A 10947-nucleotide genomic window follows, 5' to 3' on the forward strand; every position below is an offset into this window, starting at 1 on the left:
AAAGAAGCACAATATACTGAACGATTTAAAACCTCTTAGACTTAATAAAATCTGAATAGACAATTGTTGACAAATCTGTGCAAACAGTTGCCTTCATTTTTTTTATTTCCATTAACAACTTTTTTACCACATGCGTTTCAAGCAGGAAATGGAGTGAGAATATTTCTGGGCTTGTTATTCAAAACATATAACAAAAGAAAAATTCCCATCCATTGTACTCTTGCTTAAAGTTTCGTAATATAAAATAAGCAAACTACGATCATTACTGTACTAAATGCTATAAAAACAAATAATTATCAATCAATCAAGAAGCCCCACCTAAAATGTTCTCCAATAAAACTGAGTCATTTCTGAGACAAATCTGTGCATGCAACTTCACTGTTCTGGTCTAACGAATCTAACAGCTTTGGGTGTGAAACTGTTCCAAGCATTTTCCCACCCATATGAGTGATACCTCTTGAGATGATATGCGTGTGTGTCCATGTCCGTACGTAAAGAGGGTGTACACTAAATTTGAATAAGCATTCTTTTTTTCTCAGGTAGGCATGTACTGTTCTTGTTGCTGCTCATGAATACAGGGAAAGGGACCAAGTAAAAACACAGTGACTATTTTGGAGCGCACCGTTACTGAGCAACACACATACTCGCACTCCGGAGTACCATAGAGGTAAGCCTTCATTCTCATGGAGACAAAATATGCTTAATAATCATAACTTAATAATCAAAACTAAATGCTAATATATCCTTTTATTTCCATATTAAAATTATAACATGGCAAGACAGTTTATTCAGTTAAGGACACTATTATACACTCTTTGCTTCCTCTTTTAAAGCAGAGCATTATAAAATTGAAGATTGCTACAGGCAGAGTGGTTTTTGAGGCAGAGGTCTCTGCGTGTAATTACTGTGACCCTGTTTATTCGCTAGTTAATATTGAGAATAGTAATGAAAGAGGGGCAGAAGTGAACTTGAGTAGAGCTATGTGAACTTTAACCTAATGCTTCAACGTTTTATGTAGTGCTTGCACATACACACAAAAACAGGGTGTTTTTCAAGAATAAATTATTGAATTCAACACATTAATTCAGCACAGTAGTTCAAATAGAGGACAATTAACTTATGACCGCAAACTTTATATCACAGAAAAACAATAGAAAAGTTATTTTCACTGCAGCCCTGTATAGTGTAAACAAAACTGAATTTCCACTTCTTTTTACTGAGGTGCAGACTTCTTTCCTCACGCCATCCCTCTCCTCCCTACTTCTCTCCGTTTCAGCCGTCAATCAGATCTATCGTCCACCATCATGTCTGAGTCTGCTGAGGCTGCTGCTGCCAACGTGAGCAGCAGGAGACACGCCACCATAGAGATCACCAACCTGACAAACAACTACTGCCTCATCAACCCAAAGTGAGACTACAACCAGAAGCAAATCTAATGTTTAACCAAGCATTCAAAACTAAAACTTTGTCTCTTAACATGTATAGGCATTCAAGGAAAGGAGTGTGAAATGCATTTAAAGGGAGAGTTCAGCCAAAAATTGACATTTTCTAATGTCATTCCAAACCTATATGACTTTTTCTTTTGTGAAACACAAAAGAAGATATTTTGAAAACTTGTTTGTCCATACAATGTTGTTTTGGACCCTATAAACTTTAATTTTAAGGACAATTTTTTAATTTATTTTTTAAATACTTTGTGTTCAAATGAAGTCAAACATGTTTGGGACACCATTAGGGTGAGTATATGATGGCAGTATTACATTTTTTTGGGTGAACTATCCCTTTAAACATACATGTTGTGTAGCAATAAGAATGTGTGTGTGTGCTTGCGTATTATTCATGCGTATAAATCCCACAGGGTCTATCTGGAGAGTGGTGAAACCTTCAACCCACCTCAGCCTACAGTGCGCCCCCTCAAGACTGAAGTATGCACTTTCAGCAAGACCAGCGCTCACACCACCGGCAGCGTGGGGGTTCTGACCTACGACCTGTTCGAGCGAAACAGAAATGACTACATTGAGACCCTGGCCATAATGTTTTCTGTCCCCTGGGACTACAATCTGTATAAGAATTGGTTTGCAGTAGGTATCTACCCGAAAGGAAAGGAGTGTGACCAGGCCCTTTATAAAGAAATGTACTATCAAAAAAATCAACAGGGATTTGTGAGGGAGGAGGCCAATGGGTCAGGCATTAACTTTGAGGGTAAATGCCTGGACATCAGGGCCACCATGTGTCCTTTGGGCAGGGCTATAATAAAACTGGAGGTGTGGGACAAGATGGTGTCTCCTATGAGTCAGCAAGTTTGCTAAACAATGTATAAGTCAGCCATTTTACTTAATCAAAATCATATAGTAACTTTTTTTTACACATACTTATACGTCTAATGTGTTATCATTGATTTCATAAATGTTTGCATATACATTTACCAATGTAATAAATCTAGCACTATTTCTTGTGAATGCCTCAGATGTGTGTTTACAGTTTGCTTCTGCTTCCTGGAGGCTAAATCCTCTCTCATATCAGGCAGCCATTGTGTTGTTATTCAGTCAAACCATCTTCTGGGTTTTTTTTTTTTACTCCCTCATCAGGGCAGAGATGAACAATACCCTCTGAACAATACACACTGTCTGTACTGACTGCCACTGCTGAGGTATTTTGAAATAAATATTTATTCTGCAATTTCGTAGTAATACCTTCGCCTTTTTTACTGAGCCTGAAGGCTTGGTTCTGTATGTATTGGTGTATTCAAAATCTCAAATGAGAGCCGAGGCTGTTCGCCATAAGCTGGAAACGGTCCTGTGTAAATATTTTGTAATATGTATTTGGAAATTCCTAATGCCCGAAGAGGGCAGCTGAACAATGGGAACCGAAATACAGAGACGAAGATATAAAGAATGAATCACAGCATCAAAGAACTGGCAAACACGTTTTCCTCAATAACTCCTTCAGTAGGCACTGAATGATGTCTTTCCAGCTTACTCAATACTCACAATTCACAATTCAGAAACATCAATGCCAATTTATCAGTAAAAAATTAAGCTATAATTGGCAAACTAAAAGTTTGACAAGCAAGCAACTATCACTACTTGCCCAAAACTGAAGGGGACCGATATCTTTTTTAACGCACCAGCAATCCAGTCATTAAGGTCAAAGAGCAACGTTTGTATAGAGCACGCCTCGAGAGACTGATGCAATATTACCAACAAACATCAAAAATAAAAACAAGTCTGTTCTTAGACCTTAATTCAATGGTTGAGAGCAGGAGTGAATTGCTTCTCATTCCATTCTTCACACTACAGCTCCATTATCGTCAAATAAGAGCACTGATCAAAGGTTTCTTTCTCTATGTGCTGTGGCATTTACATGGAAAGCCATACATAATACAACAGGCTAAACATCTCTTTAATAGATAGGCCTATCTCTGGAGCATTGTAGCACAATGTAATGGACAGGTGGTAAACAGATGGCAAGTGCTTTTCTAATGCTACTGTGGGTATAGTAAGTCAGGTGTGTGGATTTCCCCCATACTGGAGCTGAAGCAGTATTCTTTTCTTTCCCTAGTGTATTTGTTTTGCACTGCAAGGGAAATATTTCACATTTCGCTTACGCTGTTTTGTATTTGTGCATTTGAGCGTGTGTATGCATGTCCATGCAAGCCACTGGGAAATGCCAATTAATATTGACACACACTCCAAATAAATAAGGTTTGCACCTGTATTTAATGCTGTACATTCTTAAAATACTTACTTAAACTGAGATAGGACAAAGCAAGCTAATTTCAGAGTTCACAGATCTCCCAAAAAAGTCTAAATGCTGTGGCTCAAGGTTTGGCTTGTTAGCTTCATGCCAATTATGCCAGTACATAGATGCCAAAAAGCAACTTTTTGTAGTGATGGTCATTGAAAAATATATTCAGGAAAAATATGGACAAAAACAAGCAACACATAAGTTGGAAATATTTCATTATATTACAGCAGATATTTTGGAGGGTTCTTAAAAGTGTGAAATTGTGTGACTATTTTTCTGTCTGTGAACCAAAATTATATTAAAAAAAAATTCTTCTGTTTTTTATTTTCATTTGGAGGATCAACTGTTTATTCACTGGATCTCTCAAAAGGAGAAGTGGTCATTTGTGAGAGGACACACCCAGGAAGAAAAATCTCAGAGTCATCTGAGCAGGGCATTGGGCAAAGGTTGCCCTAATATGTGGGATCTGCGAGAGTTCAAGCTAATATAAAGGGTTTCAGATCAGTATTAAGATGTTAGTGACATGTTATTTGTTCAAATTTGAACCAGACACAAGGCTAGACACTGCAGGAGCTGTTAAGAACAAAACGTGTCAGCATTTACATTTACGCATTTGACACTTTTATCCAAGGTGACTTAAGGCCCATTCACACCAAGAACATTACCTAGATGACTATAACTAATACCATTTTAGCATCCATACCGACGCACAATAACGTTCTGTTTATTGTAGGGATACACAATATTTCGGCCACCTTATCGGCATCGGCCGATATATGTTAATTTATGACGTTATCTTTATTGACCCGGTAAGAAAATTTGGCCGATATATTAAAGCTGATAAATAATATTTCCTCCAGCTGAGACACCTAAAATGCACACGTTCACCATGAACTGCTTGAAGTATCATTGGAATCACATTTCAAAAAGGAAAATAAGGTTAAGTGCAACATGTTGTGTCATATAGGCTACATGAAATTATAATGAGAACATTATAATTGTGTGCTTGGGACATGGATTTTAATGGTGAGACTTTTGTTTTTGTAATCAGGCTCTAAAAAATTTGATAAAATTTGGATTTATGTTTATCGGCCAACATATCGGTAATCGGCTTTCAAATATAAAGAATTATGTTTAGTTGTAGCCAAAATGTTTATATCGGTGCATCCCTAGTTTATTGCAGTTACACGTCACCTGATGCTTTAAATGCATATCGTTCATCAGCTGGAAAAAAAATTACTCTGTGCAGTTATCATTATAGCTTTGGGTTGGATTTCTGTATTCCCAAAGAATTTGAACGATTTTAGTTACCATCTTTGGTCAGACCAGGCCTTTACAATGCATTCAAGATACAAATTTTAACAGTTGATGTTATCCCTGGGAATTTAAACTTCCAAAAAAATCTCTCAGAAACGAACATACTTCAATTATTTGAAAATAATACCTTTGTCTTGAATACAATGGTAGAGGTAATGCCCAAACAAGCATAGATGATAGCTGTGATCACAAGGATTTAACTTTGCATTTAATGTGAATTCTCTTCTACAACATTTTCTGCCAGTGATATCCTTAACTGACTTCAACAAGCCCAGTTTCACAAGAAAAATCCATTTCATTCATTCTGAAAATAGATTTATATTGGTAAATCACAATTCAAATTGGTTTACTGCTGCTATTTTGCTGTGTGAGAGTGCCACTGTGTGGAGGGATGAGGTAAAGTGACTCAGGGCTACATGCAATTTACATGCAATATCTATTGGATTATAGTTATGATGAGTATAAGCTATTAAGAGATAAAAAAAAACAGTTATATATTACTGTACTTCATATAAATAAAAAGGAAAACAAAGCTTTCAGTCAAATATCCAACCATCCATCTCTGCCTAAAGGGAATAGTAAAAGAGAAAAAGACAGAGGAGAAATAAGAACATTAAGTCGTTGTGTGTGTTTGCTTCTAAAATTATTTACCCCATATTTGAACTGTTCAGTGGTTCTTGAGCAGCAGGCCTGTTGTCTGATCTCAGTGATGGCAGCATTCAGATGTGCAGTAGGAGCGCTGTCAACCCCCACCAGCAGACGCCCACTCGGTTGTGTCCAGAACGACAGCATCTCATACACAAACAACAAGAAAATCAACAAATCCAGCGGAGTACCATCCAGATATAAGTGTGCTATACAATACAGTTAAAGAAATAATCGGTTCCATAATAGTTCACACATGGTTCAAGCACTTATTAATGTTGATAAAGAGTAAAAAGATAAAACAAGATATTTGTATGAAGTAATGGAAGTTCCATTACTTCATAAAAATATCTTGTTTTATCCTTTTATTCTTTATCAATTTTTATTAGTTCTTGAACCATGTGTGAACTAACATGGCATCAGGTTTTGTTTAGTAGATACTTTCGGATGTAACCTTTAAAGTGAATAGGTCTAAGTATAATTTAATTGAAATTGGATACAAATAGGCTACTAAATAACATAATACTAGTAGCAATAATAGTAGTAATATTAAAATATTAGTATAACAACAAACTACAGAAAATGTATTTGAAACAAATAAATGTAATTTACAGCATTGTTTGTTAATCATTTACCAAAACGTTTGGGGCATATAGGCCTATATGTCTTCACAGGAGTCAGCTACACCCTCACATGAAACAAAAAAATTGGCCTGTTGAATCATTGAGCACCAGACTTACATAATATTTAAAATATGAAATGATCAAATAATTAAAATAACTATATTACTTCAAAATAAATCTAATTTCCAAACGAAATATCTAACATCCAAACATGGCGACAATGGAATGGAAAAGGAAATTAGGTATTTCCACAATACCAATGCAAGATATTCTTTTAAAAAATGCATCAAAATTCAAATGAATAAAATAAAAAAACATGGTATTGAGTAAGTTCTAAACGACTTAATCTCAGTCAATTTACGAAAGAAAGGCTTTACCTGAGCGCGAAGGTAACGCTTTCAGAACGCCGGGTCACTGACGTAATTTTCAAGCGCCGATTATAGTGTTTAGTAACGCCATGCGTGCGACGCCGACCACAACCCCCAGCTCTTTTCAATGACATTTGACGAATTTTCCGTGATCAAACACAAATTGCAAACATGCAAAGGATTGTCAGACCTCAGCTTATGCTTCGTGGTTCTCAACAGACTATTTTACTTACAGCGGGTCAGCCTTGTATAAACAACATTTGTAAGTATCATTGGAGCAGTTTCATAACTTTCCTTATGACAACACATTTGTAATACTTCTCTCGGGGAATTAAATCCACAGATTCTAGCCTTCAAATAAATAAATAAACATTCCCCAAATGTCATAGTTTTGAGAGTTGAAACATGAAAATGAAAAGCAAAGCACATTAATAAAGCGGCTTTAGAGGCAGACCGCAGGCTATGTTAACAATATGTATGCCAAATTGATCAATATTTGGGAAATGTTTGGTGTTTATCACGATAGATGTTTATTCTTGTAATGTTATTTGTTGTAATACTCAGAGCTCCTGCATATTAAAACAGTCCACTTGAGAACATAATGTTCTCTCTGATTTTTGAGTCAAAGAACTTGCTTATCTTTGCATGTTTATGTGCTTTTCAGCTGCAGTGCCATTTGTAAGGGGGTATAGTGTATTGCCTCCCACCAATGATGAAGAGGAAAAATCCATGCTTCACAGGATGATGAGAGTGGACCATGCAGGAGAATATGGTGCCAACCGAATCTATGCTGGTCAGATGGCTGTTCTCGGCTGTACACAAACACGACCACTCATTCAGGTATTAGCTATAAACCAAAGCTGACACTTATTACACAAATGTAACTTTTTTTTCTCTATTTTGCATGTGGAAGGATTAAGTTATATCTTTTTTTAAAGTTACTGTAAGTTTTTATTATTATTATTTTATTAAGACCAACATTGAGGTCTGATGTATTATGGAATTATGCATTCAATGTAATGTTGAATGTCAACATCTCATCTGATGACATTTCAATTACTGTTAAAGGAAATGTGGGATCAAGAGAAGAAGCACCTGAGTAAGTTTAATGAGATACTGGGTGACAACAGGGTGCGTCCGACCCTCCTGCTTCCTTTGTGGAATATAGCAGGATTTGCTCTTGGTGAGTGTGGCTGTTACATTATTTCTTTTCTGTTTTAGAAATTAATGTTTCTCAAGAATTCAGTCCAGGAAACTAATTTGTTTTATACAATATGTTGGTGCAGACACAAAACTTTTTTATGTGCACAGGGTACCCCCAAAACCTGGAAATATTGGGATAGTGTAAAATAGTATTATTCAGGCTTGGAAAAGGTATAAATTAATCAATTTCAATAAATTGTTCCACTGTTAAAATTTCTAGTATGCTATCACCGATAGCTGGAAAAGTCGTCATGGAAAATCATTGGTCAAAATATGTGAGAACCCTTTGTGTACTAGAAAGAGTCTTCAATGTAAAATGCTGCATTGGTGTGATGTATTTTTATTTTATTTTATTTTGACAGGAGCTGGTTCTGCTCTCTTGGGAAAAGAAGGGGCGATGGCCTGCACTGTGGCTGTAGAAGAGAGTATCTCAGAGCACTATAACAGTCAGATCAGAACTCTTATGGAGAAAGATCCTGAGAAGTACACAGAACTGCTGCAGGTGGGTCAAAGGGCTTCATACTTTACACACAAATAAACTAGAATAGGGATGAGGCTCTTGCTTAATTTTTTTTTATTGTCAGATGATTAAAGAATTTCGGGATGACGAAATGGAGCACCATGACACTGGACTTGAGCATGATGCTGAATCAGTAAGTCTGAATAATGGCATGTAACATGATTTGTAGGGCTGGGCGATATGACAATATTATCGTATATCGACGATGTCTCGCAAGTATCACAATTTCGATTATGACAGTCCGTTACCAGACGATCATCGACAATGTCGGGGGAAAATGACAAATATATTTCACATAGCCCCGTGCCACATGCACATGCAATAGCATGAATTAAATATTTTCTATAGGCTAGTAGTTAGTAGGGTTAGGAAGAGAAATTCGATTTTCTTGATACCATTCTTTAAGCGCAAGAAGACGCCAAAGAGAACACTTCTGAGTGCGCGCTTTGGATATGTGCACTGCTCAGAAACAGAAGTGTTCTCTTTGGCGTCTGTTCACAGAGAGCCGCCTCTCATATAGTGCACGGACAAATACACACACAATGATGTCAAAATATCCAGGTAAAAACAGTTGGTTTTGTCTTATGTTAATGTAAACGGTTGAAAAGAAAAACAGTAGGTGTACCGGAGCCATGTATTGACAGCAGCCTAATAGCTATATACCCGCTGCCACCATTAATGTTAATCAAAGAACAAAAGAAAAAGAAAATCACTCACTGAACTTGACAGAATAATTTTTTTAACTTTAATTAGCCTAATCTGTATTTTATTTGTTGTTGTTCGGCACTGACTGCTCTAACGGCAACGTGTGTCTGTGTATGTGACAATGCTTTGGAGATGCGTTCCCTATCAAACATCATTAGGGACCAAGTCCCTATTGTGTCCATTAGTTTTCTTATTATTAATCCTCCCCAGTGGGAGTCTATGGCAGCCCTATGATCTGTAAATAGAAAAAATATGAAAATTGGCACAATTGTAGTGATGGTAATACATAGTAACCTGACCAACTTTGGGGTCTCTAGGACCAACCCTATAGTGTTTCTCATAAAGGAGCTCCGGGAGCATAAAAGGAGGAGCGACGACAGTGAAGAGGAGAGAGGACCAGGCCTGGAACATTTTTGCTGTGGTTTTATTAAGTCTTTATGCGGCAGCCGACTGTGAGGGGCTGATGCTTTACTTCTGTTTTGTTATTTTTTATTTTTGGATTAAAGGCGTCTGCTAATTTTGGATTATTTTTGGATTAAAGGCGTCTGCTTTGGACAAAGGCGTCTGCTAAAAAAAAAAAGACTAAATGTAAAGTTTGTGAAACGTTCGCCAGTTCCCTCCTCCTTCCCTTATCAACAAACCTTGCTACAGTAACAAAATAAAAGCTTAAAGTTTCCATTTTTAAATTAAACTAACTGAATCTCAGGCTATCATTAGATAAAGTGCAGCCAAATTCAACATGATGTGTGTTTACGGTGTATGTCGGCAGTGTTGTTTCTGGTGGGGGAGGGCCAGGGCTCAGGTAGACAATATAATTGGATATCGTGATAATTTTTAAGGCGATTATCGATAAAATATTTTTTATTACATCGCCCAGCCCTAAATTTGTGACTGCATGAACTAGCATATTAAAATATAAAACCTCAATAACAAGAATTGTTTTAATATATTTTTCTAGAGCCACAGATATGTTCATGCTCTGCCATTGCGTGTATTAGTGACACATTGTGCGTCTTTATTGCAGGTGCCTGGATATCAGCTGATGAAAGCAATCATACAGACTGGCTGTAAAGCTGCAATTTATGTCTCAGAACGAGTATGAATGTAAAAAAAAAAGAGTATTATTTAAAAGTCACCCTGAAATCTTGTAAAAATGGCTTCTACTTTTTGTAGCTTTAAAGCTGAAGTATGTAATTATTTTCAGTGTTACAATATTTTATTCAGTAAGCCATTTTGGGTTGATTTCTCCAAAATCATTGTGGTGCTTGCTCTGTTCGTTTGAGCATCCCCGACACAGAATAATTTTGGGGCATGACTATATTTCAATATATAATTTATAAATATAAATAAAAATTGTATATATATATATATATATATATATATATATATATATATATATATATATATAATTAGTCTTTATTACCAAAGCCTGAAGTGGGGATAAAGTGCCAGTACTCATGATGGGTAAGGGGGAGGTGTGGTTGAACTGCGTGCTGACCCACTTTGAGCATTGTTTAATATCTCTTTGTCTGGCCAGTGGAAGACAGGGGAAATGTTCAGAAAACCTGTTGAAACAAAAAATATATATATATATTTTTGCAGTTTCAGTTTAGTGACACTGGTGCATATTACATACTTCATCATGACATATTTTCTGGTGCTCTTCCTCACAGCAGTGTAAATGTTTAAAATGTATTTATTTATTATATTTTATACATGGCCTGTATTATTTTATTTCACCCAGCAGGATTTATTCATAAATAACATACTGTAAAGTTTTATCACTATTGTGTTGACATTAAAGTCATATGTCTTTACA

General features: G+C 36.3%; 2 protein-coding genes and 1 long non-coding RNA gene across 4 annotated transcripts in view; 2 read left to right on the top strand and 1 right to left on the bottom strand.

Annotated features, from left to right (window-relative positions):
- Positions 1–6015, bottom strand: part of LOC309479572 — a 77363-nt gene extending 71348 nt beyond the window's left edge. For both annotated transcript variants that reach the window (XR_014199317.1, XR_014199318.1), the window contains exon 1: positions 5716–6015. This is a non-coding gene — a long non-coding RNA (uncharacterized lncRNA). The remainder of the gene's footprint in view (positions 1–5715) is intronic.
- apnl (actinoporin-like protein) lies at positions 514–2679 on the top strand. The gene is made up of 3 exons (XM_082145997.1): positions 514–667; positions 1277–1408; positions 1859–2679. The coding sequence occupies exons 2-3, from the start codon at positions 1305–1307 to the stop codon at positions 2307–2309; spliced, it is 555 nt and encodes a 184-aa protein (XP_082002123.1). The 5' UTR covers positions 514–667; positions 1277–1304; the 3' UTR covers positions 2310–2679.
- Positions 6016–6770: 755 nt separating the features above from the next.
- LOC309479397 (5-demethoxyubiquinone hydroxylase, mitochondrial-like) lies at positions 6771–10945 on the top strand. The gene is made up of 6 exons (XM_082143520.1): positions 6771–6962; positions 7365–7540; positions 7769–7883; positions 8266–8405; positions 8488–8556; positions 10153–10945. The coding sequence occupies exons 1-6, from the start codon at positions 6872–6874 to the stop codon at positions 10228–10230; spliced, it is 669 nt and encodes a 222-aa protein (XP_081999646.1). The 5' UTR covers positions 6771–6871; the 3' UTR covers positions 10231–10945.
- The last annotated feature ends 2 nt before the right edge of the window (positions 10946–10947 follow it).

Source organism: Leuciscus leuciscus (assembly GCF_965113295.1).
Source record: "Leuciscus leuciscus genome assembly, chromosome: 1".
In the NCBI taxonomy this organism is placed as follows: Eukaryota; Metazoa; Chordata; class Actinopteri; order Cypriniformes; family Leuciscidae; genus Leuciscus; species Leuciscus leuciscus.

Bases quoted from the DNA above. Each gene is read 5' to 3' on its own strand.
- LOC309479397 (XM_082143520.1), top strand. From the start codon at position 6,872: ATGCAAAGGATTGTCAGACCTCAGCTTATGCTTCGTGGTTCTCAACAG. The intron at 8,406-8,487 runs GTGGGTCAAAGG...TTTTATTGTCAG, and splicing joins AGTACACAGAACTGCTGCAG to ATGATTAAAGAATTTCGGGA. The intron at 8,557-10,152 runs GTAAGTCTGAAT...TCTTTATTGCAG, and splicing joins TTGAGCATGATGCTGAATCA to GTGCCTGGATATCAGCTGAT.
- apnl (XM_082145997.1), top strand. From the start codon at position 1,305: ATGTCTGAGTCTGCTGAGGCTGCTGCTGCCAACGTGAGCAGCAGGAGA. The intron at 1,409-1,858 runs GTGAGACTACAA...TAAATCCCACAG, and splicing joins TACTGCCTCATCAACCCAAA to GGTCTATCTGGAGAGTGGTG.